Genomic DNA, 20,798 nt, shown 5'->3' on the forward strand with positions numbered 1-20,798 from the left:
ACGCTTTTGTGTTATTGGGGATATCTTCAAAAATACAAAATACTTTTTTAACACTGGAACAGACACTATTTAAATGCTCACAGCATCTTTGTTAGCAAAGGAGAAAGAATCTGCTCAATTTTTCCTGCAATACACTGTCTGACTAGTTGACACAACCAGTGCTTTCGTTCGCACAGGGATAGTAACACCGCTCAAATTAGTAGAGAAAAACCAGGTGTAAGTTGCAACATTAGCAGAAGTAGTTCACATCACTGATCTGATGACCTCTTAAAGGCATTGAAAATATTGTCTTTGCAATCTATGGACTGAAGAATACAATAACATCAACAAACTTATAATATGACAGGTTTCCTGCAAAGTATCAAGTAGGTGCTGGCAATGTCCCGAGCAAATATAATGGCATGGACATGAGTCTATTTCCACTGTGCCAACTGTCACTCAAAATGCACATAACATGTGTGAAATATAAATTTACCCAATTATACTAAAAGTAGATGAAAGTGGATAGAAATTTGGATCAGAAAATCTGTTTGAATATGACTGGTGTTCCGATAATATAGTGCTTCAAGAACTAGCCTGAAATTATTTGTGACACATCAGTGACATGTGACTCCAATGACTGACGATGACTATGAAGAGGTAGAGATGACCAATATGATTGATACCAAATACGAAACAGACAGTTATTATGATGACTTAGGTGACTGAACCCCGCAACTTAATTGTTTCTCAATTTTGATTGGTGTGAATTTATTTGATTAAAGAGATAAGCGGTTGTGTGCATGTATTTTTCATTACTAAAATAAACATTCAGTAACGTATCGCAACGTAGGTTACAATGTCAGTGCTGTGCTATATGCATTTTTATATCAAACTAGTTCTAGCTTGATAAGATGCTCGCATAATTTAAGTTTGAACAAAATTATAAGGATTACAGAAACAATCTTTTGACGGAGAAATGAAAATAGTATATCTTGAATTTTAGTAACGTATATAATTGTAACGTACTTGCTCTTAAAACGGCTGAGCGATAAGTACTTAAAGACTAATGTAATGTGTATTGAAAATACTATAATTGAGACATATCTGATATTTCCTGACAATTTAACTTATTGGATTAACTGATATGAGAATTTTTATAAAACATATGGTAACGTAAATTACTACATGAATTGATCGATTGAGAGAACAAAACTAAGCGGGAACATTGACAACAGCAAATTCTGCATATTACTAAACCCACTTGCTAATGATTACATGGTTGTTTCTACCATATAAATCACCACATTCCAGTTTTATTATTTATTAAATAATTGTTGTGGTAACGTAAATAACAGGCTGTGACTCATAGAGAACCCGCTTGCCAGATGGCAGAATTCAGAAATATGATCTACATACAAGGGGCTTCAAAACTAATGGGGTCTACAAAAATTCCTGGAGGGAGGGGTTCACCTTCCAGCTCTAGTCCTATTAGAAAAGCTTTACAAATATCGTTTGACTCACTGAACAGATAGAAAAATTGAATAAACAACCAGAGGGTGAAATGATAAATAGGTAACTATAGAATGCAAAAGAAGACAGATATATTATACTCGCGAAAATACGTATGCAGGCGGATGTATAGCAAACAATGGTTAGGTTTATGGTAAAGAAAGAGATGAAATAATATCTTTATGATTACGTCTTAAATAAAGCATGTTTTAAAAGCCACATTAAGTTAAATTATAAACAATCTCTCTGCTTTATCGTACGGGATAATGTGCCAATTGAGCATAGTGATATGAACCCAGCTACCGCGCAATTTTTATGCTATATTTTACATTGTTAAGGTAGAAAAACACTTTTTAAATTAACGTTAAGCAGTTAATACCTTTTATATCAATATCGTGAAATTAATACGTAATATAATTTTATGAAATGTTAAGTATAGGTTACAGCTAAGCGATCAAGTTGAAAATAAGTTGGTGACTTTGGAAATGAATAGTTAACCGGGGAAATGAACAAATGTGTAGGTTGTTGATATTATCAATCATTTGCATTTTGCACGTCCTTGATATTATGTATCATTTACATATTGCACGTTCTCGATTTTATGAATCATTCTTATTTTGCACGACAAGGATAATAAAGGATAATAAAGTGGGATAAAAGCATAAATCCAACTAGTTTTTGACTACAAGACTTCATAAGACTCGGTATATGATTGTTTCACGTTTAGCCTGCTGGCGGCAAGTGGTTTTGCCTTGCGACCAGTGCAGACCAAGATCAGCCTGCACGGATCTGTGAAGGCTGATCATAGTCTGCACTGTTCGCTAATCAGTCGGTAAATATTCAGTGAACATCCTTTTGAATAATAAGTGGTACTGCTCAAATTAAAAGATGGACTGGTCCATTTTAGAAATTCAGGAGAGTAAACGTTAATGTGACATGGTTCAGTCAAATGTTCATTTAGCTGTTCTATTTATTTTCCTTTACTTTGAAAAACGACTGCAGTCTTATATATTTGAATTAATCTACAGAATGTAGTTCATATTTTATAAACACTACATTTCACTCGATATGTTTAAATATTGTTTTTGCAAATTACAGGTCTTAAAACTTGAAGCCAAATATGAAATTTGTCCTGTTATCTGCGGCTTGCAGCGTAATATTAAATGGACGAACTCTTGGAAATGGTCAAAACAAAAGAAATCTGTAAGTATACTTTGTAATGATTAATATATGAGCCGTGCCATGAGAAAACCAACATAGTGGGTTTGCGACCAGCATGGATCCAGACCAGCCTGCGCATCCGCGCAGTCTGGTCTGGATCCATGCTGTTCGCTAACGGTTTCTCTAATTGCAGTAGGCTTTAAAAGCGAACAGCATGGATCCTGACCAGACTGCGCGGATGCGCAGGCTGGTCTGGATACATGCTGGTCGCAAACCCACTATGTTGGTTTTTCTCATGGCACGGCTCATCTAAAAACAGAACTTCAACACCTATTTTTGTGACTTTTAAGAATATGGATGTTATTTGTAAATTGAATAAAAATTATTTTAGCGCCATTCGATATAGTTTTCAATTTTGTTGTATTAATAACTATATGTTCATCTAACTGTACGTTTAATTTCATAAAAGTACATTTAGTAATTGTTTAGATACAAAATAGTAGGTGTTAGGTTAACTGGCCTGCTCAGCATACATTTACTTGATTAAAGGTTCATGCCTGCAGATGAACTTAATTATTTCTTTTTTTCTTCAAAACAGAAAAGAATTTTTATTACATTTCGGAAATCATAAACCGGCATTGTTTTAGTATATATTGTAATGTTTATCATTTAAAATAAAGCCAACTTCCTTCTATTCTGCATCAAATTTCAACAGTGTGACTACCGTTTTTGCAAGTGTTCAGCATATTTTATTGATTAGAAAGTGTTTTATCGATAAAAAGTTCCTAAAATACCCAGAATCAGTATATTTTCTTTTTATTAACATTACTAAGTAAAGAAAGCGTTTTCTAAATTTTGAAGAAAAATGACGTAAATCTAGATGGGCGCAGCTTTAAAATGTGACCATAGTTTCGGCAGGTTCTATGTATTAAATTCCTCCAAGATGTTGAAAGGGAGCTACGATGATAGTAATTACAAGTAATCGCATTAAAACGTGTACTATGCTATAAATAACTCTCACGTCAAAATGTAGCAGTGCGTTCGGTAAAACATTATTAAATAATGGAAGAAAACCAATTCATTGTATTCTTAGCTTTTAAGCTTCTTTTAGGCAAATACTACCTTTAGAATGAGTTAATTTACAAAATAATTTCGACCTCTGGTTCTAAAAGTAATGGATCCGTACTGAGAATCGGCAAATTATATTTGATTTTGTATTTTCTGTCTCTGAATCAGGCATTATTAGAAGGATACCGAATTCCGAACTTAGGAAATAGTATAGTTTCACTAAAATGGCCGACTGTCATTAAGTGTTCCTTTAAAAAATATTGATATTTTTGGTCCAGATTCCAAACAAAAATAATAATAATAAAAAAAAATAAATAGAAAAGTTCAATGGAAAGGTTATTTTATATCATGATCAATATGCTCATTTATATTGTTACTAGAATAATGAAAGCTTTGACTGATATTCGGGAAAAAGACATCAGGTTTCCTCAGCAAATGGTAGAGCTCCCGGATTACTCTTTGTTACAATATGACCTCTTTGGAAATCAAAACGGCCTCAATGGAAAAGTGAGCATGATACAAGCAGAACTTCAAGTGTTGATAGACAAACTGGAAATATTCAAAGGAAAATTGTGTTTTATAGTTAACAAAACATCTGTTTGCGATTTAGTTTTAAGGTATTAGGTATAAAGTCATCCTCAAAAAGCAAATAAAGTTATAATCAAAGGTAGAATTTCATGTCATTCTACATTTCAGTACATTTCAGTTATCTTTCTGAATTTTCAGGACTTAACTACAATTTGTGTCTACCTTTTGAATTCCTTTATTAATGCTTTCCGTTTCATAGATTTATTTGTATGCTTTTAGCTCTCATTTCTTTTTTGTTTTATGAAAAAAAAAACATGTGCTATACGTATTTCAATTATATTTTTAACTGCAACCTCAAATTTTAAAGAACGCATGTCCTTAAACAACCTTATAGTTTAAAGTAGACATATCCTTAAAGTTTGTTTATTAGATTTTCAACTGCAACCTTAAACTTTAACATAAATATATCTTTTAAGTTGTTTTTTTTTTCAATTCATTTTAAAATTCTACGTAAGTATATCTTTTAAGTTTGCTCAATTCACATTCTAAACTACAACTTTTTAAACATCAAAGTACAAACATCCTTTAAGTTTCTTCAGTTGTATTCTCAACTAAAACCTTAAACTTTAACGTGAACACGTCCTTTAAGTTTGCTCAATTACTTTCTCCACTGCAACCTTCAGGAGAAGATGACGATGGTGGAGAACAAACAGGTGAGCTACAAATTGAGATCGATAACCTTAATGACGAAATTCGAAAGCTGACTGACACGCTGGGCGAAGGTGAGTACCGCTGCTAAATTTCTATAATGGATTGGTCCGTTCTATGACAAAACGAGTAAAACACCCTTTTTAAGAACACAGGAAAAAATGACCCATAATGTAGGGTTAACGCACGTTTTTTTTGTGTGTAACAACATCTTCTTGTTTCACGAAACAAACGTGTGTTATCGCTATTCTTGCATAAAACACAACTAAAGTGCTGGAAATATCGAAAAAACAAGACTATTCAGCTGACTTTAGCCGATCGAAGTCGGCCGTTTCAGGTTGTTATGGACACATGTTTTATTTATGCATTTCCAGGGCATACAGAACAGTGCATTTTTTATACATGTCGAACGGACATTCTTGATGTGGTAATTTCTTTTTAATTAAATGTATGTTTAAAAAAATTATGACTCCCTTTTTCAGATATATCGGTAGGAACTTTAGCTTTCTGTTATCAGATGTTCATTAACTATGGAAAAATCCTTCGAACTTAACAAGCTTAGTCATGTTTATGCTTTACATTACACACCATCACTACATCCCGTAGACTGATAGATGTGTAAAGTAGACACAAACATTTTTTTTAAAGGTTTAGTGTAAGATTTAAAGTTAGCATGTCAACTTTCTCGACTCATATTAATTTGGAAAACGAAATTGTATTTTTGTAAATGTTGTTTGCCTATCATTTTCAGGGATTAAATCGCGGCGTGTAAACTTACTTTGAGTCAAATACGCGTAATAATACAATAATACTGAACGTCAAAACGTTCACCAACAGCGCGTGCTCACGAGAATCTCCTTGTTTGTACACGTATTTTCCCTGTTTGTGCATGCCCGAAATCGGCAAAAAACAAAGGTTTTATGCAAGAATGTATACCTTATGCGACCTGTACCGTATTATTTGCAAATGACTGAAAAAGTGTATGTATACTTAAAAAGCATGTGACCAATCGAAAATAATGGTGGTAAGAAGAGTGTCAGACTCTCATAACCGTTTACGTTTTCCGCAAATTTGAACTAGGTTGATGGATGACCGTTTCCATTTCGTCTGTCAGGTAAGATTTTAGACCCGGCCGTCTACAGTCGATTTAATGATTTATTTAATTAATTACACAACAGTTAGTTCTACAAACATTATAGATAACCAGTTGAACTTAATGCATTTAAAATACATCTACCTATTTTATTCGAAAAACATACCTTGTCACTTTATACATGATATTCATTTCTAATTTGCTTTGCCAAGGAAGTATTTGTATATCTGCGTAGACTGACATCTCGGTCACAAACATTCCCATTATACACAAAAACGTGTATTATCCCTACATTGATATAAAAAGTAAGAAATTCTTGCTCGGTAACTTCAAGGTTTACTTTCCGTTTTGTACAAATAATTTTTATAAGCAGTTAAAAATTTAACTGTGCACTATAAGATATAGTTTCGTGTCGACTTTTAATATCCATAAAATTGTACGTAGTTGGTCAACATCGATGGTGATTATTTTGTTTCTTAGTTTTAAGGATAAAAGTTTTCTGTTTTGTTTCAGCCATTGAATTATCGTTGAAAAATTCACTGTGGGACCTCGTTTGGAAACTTTTTGAGATATATGGAGATGATTTCATAGAACCTTTCTGGACCGCTCTTGATTACGACGGTACAGTTGTTCATTTTAATTATACGAAATATGTTTAAATAATTTACTAGTATGGTAACTAAATGTAAGAAGTAAATATGGCATCATGGTTTCTCGATTATCTTAAATGCGACAGAAGTGGTAAGGAGATAAAAATAATGTATTCGTGCGCTTTATCTTGGTTTACTATTGCCTAAGCAAGGGACCAAGAATAGCATACCTAAACTGTACTGTACTTTCTTCATGAAATTCTACTTTTGAAAAATAAATGACGTTGCGTGAATTTATAACAACTGTCAGTATTATTTAGGATAATGAACAAATTCATAACATTTATTCTATATAAATTTTATCGATCCTATCGCGAACGTTCATTTGCAACACGTGACCGTACAATATTTTACGGTATGTGGATGCACGTGCGTACAAAAAGCCTGTATTTTCTGTATTTGGACGCACGCGCGTACAAAAATTCCTGGACGGTTCAACAGTCCCATGTTAAAAATAAGACAAGTAGGCTTCTTTTAAAGAAGAAACCTATGAGAGGTCCGGTGTTGTTCCTTTTAAAGTTTTATCAGAGACATAGATAACAATTGTTATCTAATTGTTATCTGGTTATATGATAGGTTGTGCTATAGACGAAAAACAGTTTCCCTGTTGTAGGTCATTGTGACCTATTAGGGGTCATGGTCACTGTGACCATGACCTAATGACCTCAGAATCCATAAGTCATCTTCAGGTTATCAACCTCCGCCAATCCGAGGACTGTAAGCCCAAGTATTTCCTAGTTACTGAATTTCATTTAAAAAGGTTCAAAAGCTACCACCACAATAATTGTACACTGAACTTGGCCCTGGTGAAACCTGCCAAATTAGCATCTTCGCTGCTAAACAAACCCAAGCAGTAAGAAGAAAGAATATCTAAAGATGCGATATCCAATCATATTTAGGTTTGTAACCTTAAAATGTTGTCACACAATCGATTTTATTGGCCCTGCCGTCAGTCGGCATAACTCGGACGAGGTAGGAAAATTCAAACACATTGTAGGAATAATCCGGACATAATGAAACATGTAGGAATAATTCGGACACTAAAACTGTATTTAAAAAGTAAAATTCAAACATAGATCTGAAAATTATAGATATTCATCAGTATTTATATGCAGTCAAACCTGTCTATAAAGACCACCCTCGGGAGAGTCTTCATTAGGAGGTGGCCTATATTCACAGGTTAAACTACACTGAAAATGTTAGAATGGGAAAAATATGAGGTCTTTAGAGCCAGGTGGTCTCTGTTCAGAGGTGGTCTTTAACATAGGTTTGACTGTAACTGTTTTGGTCAAAATCGAAAACAACATAGTACAGGGAGTCTGCACTGTCCCTTAAAATTGCATGTTCGAATTTTTCCAACTATAAGAGAACAGGTGTACACCGGTAATGTTCTAATGTAATCACTGAACTATATCGCGTCAGAAATTGATCAATTTGTATCATATCTTAAATATCTTCAAATTTCTTATAACGCGATTTTGTAATATAATTGTATTTTTTACTTTTATATCTTGCAATATTATCGGCACTGGAAATCACAACATCTTAATTATTTTTTGTCTTAACTGACATTCGCCATTTGAGTTATACTGTCGTACGTTCGCCGCGAGAGTACAACTTAATGAAAATAATGCCAAAAAGGCAATTCTGGTAAAGTAATTGCCTCATAGAAATATTATCCGCCTTCAAATTATTTTATTTATAAGCATATGTTGTCTTTCTCTTGTTCGAAACTTTGAGAATTTTTCTCTAAACAAGACAGACTTAAATTGTATAAACAATGCCGAGAATTGTCGGCCTGTGTTGTTGCTGACAAAGCTTTAAGACATGTCTTGATTAAATCTTGACATTGATAACAAATATTAGTTAGGATATTCCCCAAATTATTTTCATTGCGATAATAAGCCCTCTCCTTAAGAAGGCAAGCACTCAGCCAAATATGCTCAAACACTATAGGCCTGTATCCAGTCGTCCGTTTATTTCAAAGTCTTAAAAATGGAAGTAGAAGCGCGTCTAGCGCGGTATTTGAATAAAAAGCTATTCAAAAGTGACTGCAGTCCGCATACAGAAAGGTTTTACACAGTCGGCTTTTATACAGGTACAGAATGACATCATACGGGTTCTCGGCCAAAATTCTGTAACACTTCTTGTGCTACTTGATCTGTCTACAATTTTCGGCAATTTTGATCACCAAACTTGATTACATCCACTCGAACAGTATTTCTGTGTTATAAACAAAACATATGCATGGATATCTTCATATCTAAATGACAACTCACAAACAAGGCAATTATCGACACCTGTCTTGATGAAATACAGTGTTCCACTCTGATTAGCACTGGGTCCCAGGAGTTACAAAATGTACACTAAACCTATGGTTGACATATCGTAGACGTCGTGGACTGCTTCATAATTTCTACGCCGACGACTCAAAGTTTTACATGTAATTTAAACTATCAGAAAGTGTGGTTAGGACTGAGACACTGCGCGCATCGGTGGTTTTATCGCTAGTTTCGTCTCGTGGATGCACGATGCTGAAGCTTTATGCTTATAAAACAGAAGCAATGTTTTTCACGTCAAACACATAATGATAAAATCATCAAGGAGTGTTAGAAACCTTGGGACAATGTTGTATGAATATCGAACAGCATACCAACTCTATGTGCTGGGTTTGATATACACAGTTTTGCAGAATAGTTTACATTAGACTGTATCAACTCCTTACTTCTGTGTTTATATTGTAGATATTATAAAAGAATCCATTATGGCGGAGGAATATGAAACCACTGGACATGGGTACATGGATATAAGCCCAATCGAACAGCTCACAGAATCAGTAAAAGATGTTGCAAAATTGGCCGAAAAGATAAGTATGTTTTCTTATTGTTCAATGAAAGTATCATTAATCCTTTCGGGTATTAATCGTACTCTACTACAGTTAATCGGGAAAATTTAGCATGACGAAATATTTCACGATTTCGCACCCAATTTCGCGAAGTTAAGAATTCGAAAGCAGATGACTGTAAAAACGGCCGGACATTTCTAATGCTTTCTGTAAACTCCAAAAGTTATTTGAAAATTCCATTTATCAGTCCTTGGCGTGGAAATGAAAGGTACATGCCCAAATATATTTCTATGTTGTATTATTTGGTCCTGTGTCTTTATTTCAAGTTTGATAACATTTTGACTTTATTTTAAAGATTGCAAAAATGAACTGAAACACTGTACTTTCTTGGTGTAGAATGCAAAGAATCAAAACTCAAATAACTTACAAGACGAGCGTGTATTTGTAGGTTGCAAATTAAACTATTACTAAAACGTAAACTAGTGAATAAAAAAACGCACTTGTTTTGTTTCATCATGAAAAATATAGTGGAAACGTAAATTACATTAAAGGCTAAATTAGAAATGCCGGATTATTTTACCTGGCGTTTTTTAATTGTTACCCTTTACAAGCACCTTTACACGTTCGCTTATAAAACCATATTCACATAAACTCTTATAAGATGGGTTCCATATGTCGAAGAAATGCTATTCATTTACCACCTCTTTGTTTATTGTATGTCTGTGAATTTTGATATCTTACAGTCACTGATGGAAAATCTTCATACAATATGGTGAATGCTATGGTGATAGCTTTTGCGAACATGACTTCAGGTGTTTTTCTTTTTGTCTTCCTCCTTCCTCTCGTGTAAGCTCACCTAAACAAAAGGCTCGATTGATGTATCAGTAAGTGTGGATGATCCAGTGTCCGGCTTTCGTCCCCCGAAGTCCACAAACTTGGACACAATGTATAGGCTATAGTTTCTATGTCAAGTTCGATTGTGGGCAAAATTAAAATGCTAGGTCAAGAGTAAATAATAAAATATTTAACATCGCTTCTACTAAAGTGCCTTCATTTCTTCATATTATGTTTAGACAGAAAATGTGTAAATATAGATTTTGTTTAAGGCTCCTAATTTTGATTAAATACATAGTACATATTAAAACATTAATATACAGCTGCAGTGCATTATAATCAAGCAAAAGCAAAACCCTCTGATCCATCAATTGAATTTGTGTGATGTTCAAAGATCACGAATATATTCCGTTAAACAGTTAGTTTTGGAATGAATTTGTACGATGGACTAGACATCTCCCGAGGCAATTACATCGATATTTTTTGTCTATTTTAATCAATCAGAGTCAGTTAAAACTGCCACGAATCCACCTGCTACTGCAAACTCCACGGAGAGTCCAGACACTACTTCAGAGCAAGCTGAGACTCATGTCATATGTCATATGCATATCTTTGAATACTGCGGACAAAGAATTGTAAATATATATCTATATATTTCTTGTTAATAACTGAACCGTTTCCAACATTTGTAACAATAGTATTACATAATATTTCTTTATTTTAAACGAACAATTATTTTCGTCTTAAAGGATTTCAAAACTTACTTGTGCGCAAGCGCATTGGGCCATTTTAGACTGGCTTACCGTAATTTGTGAAATCTAACGCCGTAAAATTAGTAGATTAGTCTAAATTCTCCTTGTTTGAAAGCAAACACTATGGAGAGGTCTTGATAGACCTCTCCAACAAAGCCCGAAACGCGTGAAAATGTTCCGAATGTAAATCGGATGTGATAGACCTCTCCAACAAAGCCCGAAACGCGTGAAAATGTTCCGAATGTAAATCGGATGAAGTAGGCGCTCTATATACAGAGTTTGATTATGCGTCTTGAAATCTTGATTTAATTTGAGTTTTTTTTTGTTTACAACACACAAAAACGATTCAAGTGATAACAGTGCTATCTGATTTAGATATTAAAACGTTCGTTAAAAATCAAAAACTTAAAAATACAGTAAAAAGGATCATCAGATGTTGGAATATTTGAAAAGTCGCTAAAAGAAGCCGTTTCAGACGAAACCTAGAAATTGGAAGATATCAGCCCTGACTGTCTGAATAGCTACCTCAGCAGTTTTTATTTAACGGTTAAGAAACAAAATGGAGAAGATTATGAATGGCAGCGGACGGGCGGTCAGCATCCAAAACATATCTGCTCTCTAATTCAGTTTTCATCGGATCTTAACCAAACGTGCTGACAATGTTTGTGGGCATAACATCTCGGCCAGTTTCGATAACCAGCCAAATTGCACCAGGCACTCTTTGATTATAGTCCTTGAATTACTCGAAAAACGGGGAATTTAGCATTGTCCGCTCTTTTAAGTCGAACAGTTTTCATCCGATCTTCACCAAACTTGCTGACAATGTTTGCGGGCATAATATCTCAGCTAAGTATTATTACCACCCAAATCGCCAAATGGCTGTAGGGAGGTTGCACCATATACTTTTTTAAATAATGATACGCAGGAAAAATAATATTCAATGAATTACGTATGTTACGTATGAAATGAATAAATATAGAATAAAAAGGTTATTTAAGGCCTAACATTGTTCTGTATAATATATATTTGCACTCATACCAAGCTGGGAAAAACTAGAAAAGGCAGGAATACAATATTCAGTGAAACATTTTTAATTTAAAATGTTATTATAGTAAGATAAAATAGATACAGAATAAAAAGGTTATTTAACATTGTACAATACGAGATATATTTGGACTCGTACCCAGCTGACTCGTATATATTTGGACTCGTACCCAGCTGAGAAAACCATATTGAACTCGCCTAGCGGCTCGTCCAATATGGTTTTCTCAGCTGGGAACTCGTCCAAATATATCTCCGTATTGTACAGAAAAATGTTAAATAGCCTAATATTATGTAATTTAGATATGTGTAGATACGTATGTAATAGTGATTTTGGGGCCTCCGTGGCCGAGTGGTTAAGGTCGCTGACTTCAAATCACTTGCCCCTCATCGATGTGGGTTCGAGCCTCACTCGGGGCGTTGAATTTTTCATGTGAGGAAACCATCCAGCTGGCTTACGAAAGGTCGATGGTTCTACCCAGGTGCCCGCTCGTGATGAAATAATGCACGGAGGGGCACCTGGGGTCTTCCTCCACCATTAAAGCTGGAAAGTCGCCATATGACCTATCATGTGTCGATGCGACGTTAAATCCAACAAAAAAAAAATAATGATTTTATCAGCGTTGCCCGTTTTTAGCAGACTTATATTGTGTCCTAAGGTTGTTCAGTATTTCCACTGCAAAACTCGTGCATATTTCTCAATAGTGAAGGACTGTATGTACATTCACATATCAACATTTTATGACGTGGTCAAACAAACACCGGTAATGTTCTAATGTAATCACCGAACTATATCGCGTCAGAAATTGATCAGTTTGTATCATATCTTAAATATCTTCAAATTTCTTAAAACCCGATTTTGTAATATAATTGTATTTTTTACTTTTATATCTTGTTTTGTAAGCAATATTATCGGCACTGGAAATCACAACATGTTAATTATTTTTTGTCTTAACTAACATTCGCCATTTGAGTTATACTGTCGTACGTTCGCCGCGAGAGTGCAACTTAATGAAAATAATGCCAAAAAAGGCAGTTCTGGTAAAGTAATTGCCTCATAGAAAAAGTATCCGCCTTCAAATTATTTTTCTTTATAACCATATGTTGTCTTTCTCTTGTTCGAAAATTTGAGAATTTCTCTCTAAACAAGACAGACTTAAATTGTATATTAAACAATCACTACTGCATGCACATGCCATTAAAAGGGTCATGAAATTGGCCTTAATTTTTTCAAACGTTTTAACAGAGATTTAACAGGTCACCATTAAAATTCACCCATTACTTCTTACTATTTAATGGGGTTTTCATGACCATAGTTTTAATGCCATACATTAAAAAGCCATGAAATAGGTATATTAAAACACTGGTAAACTATACCTTGTTAAAATGACTTTGATGGCCATGAAAAGCTGCTTAAAATAAACCATTAAGAAAGGTTAACAGGCTCCTTAAAACTCTGTGAAAATTTTTAATTGGCATGAAATTAATGTGCCATTAAAAAAATACCCCTTAATTCCACATTAATTAGTAAGAACTCATGGGGCCATTAATTTTTTAATACACTGTTAATGGCTATTGATTATCAAAAAAATTGATTAATGGTCTCATTAAATATGCCAGATTCAATTTTAATGTGTTCGTAATATTTTAATGATATATCAAATTAAGGGCCATGAAAATTGCCATCAGAATTAGACATCTTAAGATAATCAACTTCATATTTATATTTGCTGTATTGATTTAAACTACGTATTACTACACGTGTAATAGTATCTATACATATGTTCTGTTTTGTAAAATGCTAGAAGAATATTTGTTTCTTCTTTTTATCTCATTATTTTGTAATGTAAACACATGTAACAGCCTCGTACATGTGTCATATTGTATCCTTATTCTGTTCATATGAAATGAGAAAATAAATGGATATTGTATTGTATTGTGTTGTACTGAGAAGGGTTAACAGGTACCGGTTTAATAGATCAGGTGACCATGTGGGTAGTTTTATCTATTCAACATTATAGTATTGACAAACATTCTGACCAAGTTTTTATTGGTACAGACATTAGGCATCAGGTGTATTCAAAAAGCAACTTTTGATGACAATGTCAGCGCACAATGGGCAATCAAAACTCAGATCTACTTCAGTACTTTGTGCTCAGGTGCATGCACTTAAACAGCTAAGAGCAAATGTTTGAGGGATTGCATCACAAGCTTCCCCCTCCCCAATCAAGCGTACCACACTCTTGTTTGATTCATTGGAACGAAGAAGCGATTGATCTACCCATGCCCCAAATGAATTTAAATCAGACTGTAAATCTTCACAATCATGTGTACTGATAATAAGCCCTCTCCTAAAGAAGGCAAGCACTCAGCCAAATATGCTCAAACACTACAGGCCTATATCCAGTCGTCCGTTGATTTCAAAGTCTTAAAAATGGAAGTAGAAGCGCGTCTAGCGCGGTATTTGAATAAAAAGCTATTCAAAAGTGACTGCAGTCCGCATACAGAAAGGTTTTACACAGTCGGCTTTGATACAGGTACAGAATGACATCATACGGGTTCTCGGCCAAAATTCTGTAACACTTCTTGTGCTACTTGATCTGTCTACAATTTTCGGCAATTTTGATCAACAAACATGATTACAACCACTCGAACAGTATTTCTGTGTTATAAACAAAACATATGCATGGATATCTTCATATCTAAATGACCACTCACAAACAAGGCAATTATCGACACCTGTCTTGATGAAATACAGTATTCCACTCTGATTAGCACTGGGTCCTTGGAGTTACAAAATGTACACTAAACCTACGGTTGACATTTCGTAGACGTTGTGGACAGCTTCATCATTTCTACGCCGACGTCTCAAAGTTTTACATGTAATTTAAACTATCAGAAAGTGTGGCTAGGACTGAGACACTGCGCGCATCGGGGGGTTTATCGCTAGTTTCGTCTCGTGGATGCACGATGCTGAAGCTTTATGCTTATAAAACAGAAGTAATGTTGTTCACGTCAAACACATAATGGTAAAATCATGAAGGAGTGTTAGAAACCTTGGGACAATGTTGTATGAATATCGAACAGCATACCAATTCTATGTGCTGGGTTTGATATACACAGTTTTGCAGAATAGTTTATATTAGACTGTATCAACTCCTTACTTTTGTAATTATATTGTAGATATTATAGAAGAATCCATTATGGCGGAGGAATATGAAACCACTGGACATGGGTACATGACTATAAGCCCAATCGAACAGCTCACAGAAACAGTAAAAGATGTTGCAATGTTGGCCGAAAAGATAAGTATGTTTTCTTATTGTTCAATGAAAGTATCGTTAATTCTTTCGGGTATTAATCGTACTCTACTACTGTTGATCTGAAAAATTTAGCGTGACGAAATATTTCACGATTTCGCACCCAGTTTTGCGATGTTAAAGATTCGAAAGCAGATGACTGTAAATACGGCCTGAAATTTCTAATGCTTTCCGTAAACTCCAAAAGTTATTTGAAAATTCTATTTATCAGTCTTTGGCGTGGAAATGAAAGGTACATGTCCAGATATATTTCTATGTTGTATTATTTGGTCGTGTGTCTTTATTTCAAGTTTGATAACATTTTGACTTTATTTCAAAGATCGCAAGAATGACCTTGAAAACTGTTCTTTCATGATGTAGAATGCAAAGAATCAAAATTCAAATAACTTACAAGACGAGTGTTTGTAGGCTGAAAATTAAAATATTACTAAAACGTAAACTGAATGAAAAACGCACTTCTTTTGTTTCAACATGAAAACTATAGTGAAAACGCAAATAACATTAAGGGCTAAATTAGAAATGCCGGATTATTTTACCTGGCGTTTTTATTAAGTAGTAACTTTTTTCAAAAGCAGCTTTACACGTTTGCTTAAAAACCGTATTTAACATACCCTTGTAAGATGGATTTTAATATGTCAAAGAAATGCTTTTCATTAAACACCTCTGTTAATTGTATGTCTGTGAATTTTGATATCTTACAGTCACTGATGGAAAATCTTCATACAATATGGTGAATGCTATGGTGGCAGCTTTAGAGAACATGACTTCAGGTGTTTTTCTTTCTGTCTTCCTTTTTGCTCTCGTGTAAGCTCACTTAAACAAAAGGCTTGGGTGATGTATTAGTAAGTGAAGATGATCCAATGTCCGGTTTTCGTCCCCCGACGTCCATAGATTTGTGTTGGCCTTTACATTTCTCCATCAATCTTTATCAAAACTTGGACACAATGCATAGGCTATAAATTCTCTGTCAATCTCGATACCATGGGCCAAATTGAAATTCTAATTCAAAACTATAATATGGAATATTTAATATTGCTTCTATTTAAGCTTCTTAATTCCTTCATCAATCCCTGTTATGTTTAGACAGAATGTGTATGAATATAGATTTTGTTTTTAATTAGATACATAGTACATATTCAAACTTTAAAGGTCCATAATGCTTTAAATTATCATCTTTAAAAACAGATTAAATAGCCTTCCATATAGATGATGTGTGTAATTACATGGTCTGAAAAGCACGAATTTTAATATTGCACATGAACTATTATAGTTAAAGCCATAAAGAGAGATAATAAAAGAAATGTTTGTTTGTTTGTTTTTGGTTTAACGCCGTTTTTCAACAGTATTTCAGTCATGTAACGGCGGGCAGTTAACCTAACCAGTATTCCTGGATTCTGTACCAGTACAAACCTGTCCTCCGCAAGTAACTGCCAACTTCCCCACATGAATCAGAGGTGGAGGACTAATGATTTCAGACACAATGTCGTTTATCAAATAGTCACGGAGAACATACGCCCCGCCCGAGGATCGAACTCGCGACCCCGAGATCCGTTTTTTGTTTTTTGTTTGTTTTGGGTTTAACGCCGTTTTTCAACAGTATTTCAGTCATGTAACGGCGGGCAGTTAACCTAACCAGTGTTCCTGGATTCTGTACCAGTGCAAACCTGTTCTCCGCAAGTAACTGCCAACTTCCCCACATGAATCAGAGGTGGAGGACTAATGATTTCAGACACAGTGTCGTTTATCAAATAGTCACGGAGAACATACGCCCCGTCCGAGGATCGAACTCACGACCCCGCGATCCGTAGACCAACGCTCTTACCTACTGAGCTAAGCGGGCGGGCTAATAAAAGAAATAGAATCAATAAAACATTTTAGTATATTCAGCGATATTCAAACTTTTGACAAGTATTAAAAACATATTTATCAGAAATAGAATTCAACAAGAAATGAATGTATTTTATGTTAATAACGGAAATGTGGCAGCCACATTTTATCCAAATGCATTATGAGCTTTAATATGTGGTTGCAATGCATCATGATCAAGCAAAAATAAAACCCACTGATCCATTGATTGGAAACGGTTCAACATGTGCGATAATCACAGGTCACGAATACAGTCTGTGAAACGGTTTTAGGATGAATTTATAAGATAAGTGTTCTATAATCTGCAAGGAGCAGAAATGCCAAATGCAATGTGGATATCTCCTGAAACAATAACATCGGACTTTCTTGTCTATTTTAATCAAACAGGATCAGTTAAAGATACCACGAGCCCTTCTTCTGCTGAAGAGTCCATGGAGAGTCCAGACAGTTCTGAAGAACAAGCTGAGATTCCAAGTACTACTGAAGGCAATACTGCAGAACAAACGGGTACTACTGAAGGCACTAATGCAGAACAAACAAGCACGCCTCAAGGCACTACCGCAGAACAAACGGGCACAAATGAAGAACATGCGGAAAATACAGATACTACAATAGCAACAACAGAAAGTTCAGTGGTTCGAAAGGAAAACGTCCTTCAACGTCGGTTGGTAGATCTATTACTAAAAAAGGTAATTGCTTTTGAGTTGCTATTTATGAGAAAATGTATTTTTGCAATGAATAATAGCTATTCATAGCCACTATATAAATAAAGGAGATCATAGATTCTTCACATCTGCATGGTACAGTTTATGAACATAACCTTAAAGCAGCATTTGATACGTGTTCGTCCTAATAAAATATAGATGACCTTACATTTGAGTACTATTTGTTTTAAGAAGCGGCTATGCTGTAACCTCAAACATAGACCGAATAATGTTCTGGCCTTTTACATTTAGTTTTAACCACGCGTAACAAAATGATGCAAAGTAAACTAATATGATTGCAAAGTAACTTTTTACATACCTTCCGTAAATACTGCAATATGAATTTAGAATTAAAACATTCAAATTATATTATTTACGGTTCTTTATAATAAGCTGAAAAAAAACTTGTTTTGGTTTACTTAAATCATTGCATTGAATCAAAGTAAGTAGAGATGTATATAGCAATGTACTGATTTGTTTCTTATTCACTTGAACTTCTTAACTTGATGATCAACTTGTCGGGAGATATGTATGTGTGCATATTTTAACTTTGTGTATATTTATTTATCTATTTATAGTTACAGAAGTCAGCTGCAAAAAGGGGAAATGAACCACCGTATTAATAATATAAAACCGGTCCAGAAGAAGAGAACAGATGAAATAGAATTGAAAAACTAGATTATTTTTTGTTGACTTGATGAAATAGCAAATGACACTCTCCCCAAGTATTTGAGCCTCATAAGCACATTTTAAAATCAGTGTTTTGCAATTTTATGTGCATTATGTAGGGTTACATATCTGAAATTTACGTAGATTTGTAGAACTTGCACAACTTTAGTAACGTGCTAAAAGAATCTTTCACTATTTAAAGGCGTCGATAGAAATATCTGGCTCGAGGGGAACTGTTTAGGCGTTAACGAGACTCTGCCTACTTAGCGCAAAACAGTTACCCGAGAGCCACACATTTCTTTCCGCTCCTTCAACTAGTGGTAGATTCATTTTCTTTCCTACCTTATTCTTAAGTTAAAAGTAGAAATGAAGTAAATCGAATGCTTTTCCTTCAAGCAGTATTTTATAATAGTAACGTATTAATTTACTTTTTTATTCATACATTACAGCACGTGAGTAAACTTACATCCTAGGTGTAAGACAAGTTTCCTAGCATCGGCAAAAACACGGACAAATCTTTTCTGACCTGCAAGAAATTGCTAATATTTAACCACGCAAAACTAATGAGCACTAAAAGTCCTAGCTACACCCTTTTTAGGTTTGACTTTAAGTTAATGAATTGATTTAAATTAGACTTTAGATTATTGATATGTTAATTAGATATCATGACAAGCGATAATTATATAATCACTGCATTTGAAACCGTAGACTGGCTCCCGTCCCTATGTTTGTGCTGCCATTTATCTCATATACAAGTTTTATTCATTAACAGAGAAAGTAACTCCTGCAGGTTGTTTCTATATTTAAAATTTTTATTTCCCTGGCTTTATCTTGAGATAAAAATGTGCCTTTTAGAAATTAACTATGCAGCCACGGCGCCGGGCTATTAAAACCCAAGAAAGACAAACACTTATTTCCATAACACAAAAAAATAAGTACAGCTGAAGATATATGTCATTTTTTTTCAAAGTTTCGCATTTGCATTACTTCTTATTAATTTTCAAAAACAACAGAAAAATATCAGTGAATTATGTATAAAACACTTGTGTACTTGTAGTACAATATGTAGAAGCTTTATATTGCTGTAAGCCACGCTGTACGATTTGATACAAATAGACAGAAGTTAGCTTTAACTTTGTTTTTTATTCACTGGACGATATTGATATTTCTTATATGGTATGTTAATTAAAGTAAGTTCCCGTGTAAGAATATTTGCTTATATTTATGTACATCTTGTAGCGTGTGGACTTAAATACAAACATTGATTTACCTTTTAAAGGCGCCGATGTCACGCTTGCATGAATCTAAAATATTTCAGTCTGCAAACTTTCAAGTAATTTCTATTTTAAACGCTTGTAGAATTGAACTGCTTATCTTATTATCCGTCACTTTCAAATATTAACTGATGGTAAATGTATAATATATTTACTTTTATTCGTTAGGAAATCTGCAATACCATATAGTTTTCTTTGTGTCTAGGTTGTGTTGCAAACTTTTTACGCTGGATGCAGTCTAAAAAGGTTTACCTGGTACATTCTAGGTATTGCATTAAGAAGAATTTTGTATCTAAGTTTTTGACATTTTTGACTTTGAAATGAGTTTTTTTTTATAACGGTAGTAAGATACTTGAATGTGAAAAAAAGACACAACGATTTTTTTATTTTGAAACTCGCTATATAGATCTAAATTAAATTGTTTACATTAGAAAGAAACCGTAGTTTACATGGAAACTTGTTAATATTTGCTCAATAAATGCTTATCTTATTTTTCTTATTGTGTCTTCGTTTTGTTCCCCATGGCCAACTTCGTTTGACTCCATGACAACACAGATGAACTACGCTAAAGACCCAACCTGAAATGAAATTAACCAACTGATGCTACCTTTGATAATAGAATGCCTCTGTCCAAGGTTATTAAGCCTGTATTGAGACAAGTACAACTCTGATATAGCATGTAGCTCCACTGGTTTTTGAATTTCATGTTTTTATCTTTCGCCACAGGGTTTATATGTTCTTTAATAACGTTCATATTAATTAACATACTTTTAGTCATAATAGCAAACTATAAA

The 20,798-nt window shown here is 34.2% G+C and overlaps 1 protein-coding gene across 1 annotated transcript; it reads left to right on the top strand.

Annotated features, from left to right (window-relative positions):
* Window positions 1–615: 615 nt before the first annotated feature.
* Window positions 616–20,496, top strand: LOC123540431 (uncharacterized). The gene is made up of 7 exons (XM_053525867.1): window positions 616–700; window positions 4,839–5,030; window positions 6,563–6,670; window positions 15,355–15,480; window positions 16,193–16,261; window positions 17,745–18,046; window positions 18,640–20,496. The coding sequence occupies exons 1-7, from the start codon at window positions 616–618 to the stop codon at window positions 18,682–18,684; spliced, it is 927 nt and encodes a 308-aa protein (XP_053381842.1). The 3' UTR covers window positions 18,685–20,496.
* Window positions 20,497–20,798: the final 302 nt, after the last annotated feature.

The sequence above is a fragment of the Mercenaria mercenaria genome, chromosome 16 (assembly GCF_021730395.1).
Source record: "Mercenaria mercenaria strain notata chromosome 16, MADL_Memer_1, whole genome shotgun sequence".
NCBI lineage: Eukaryota > Metazoa > Mollusca > Bivalvia > Venerida > Veneridae > Mercenaria > Mercenaria mercenaria.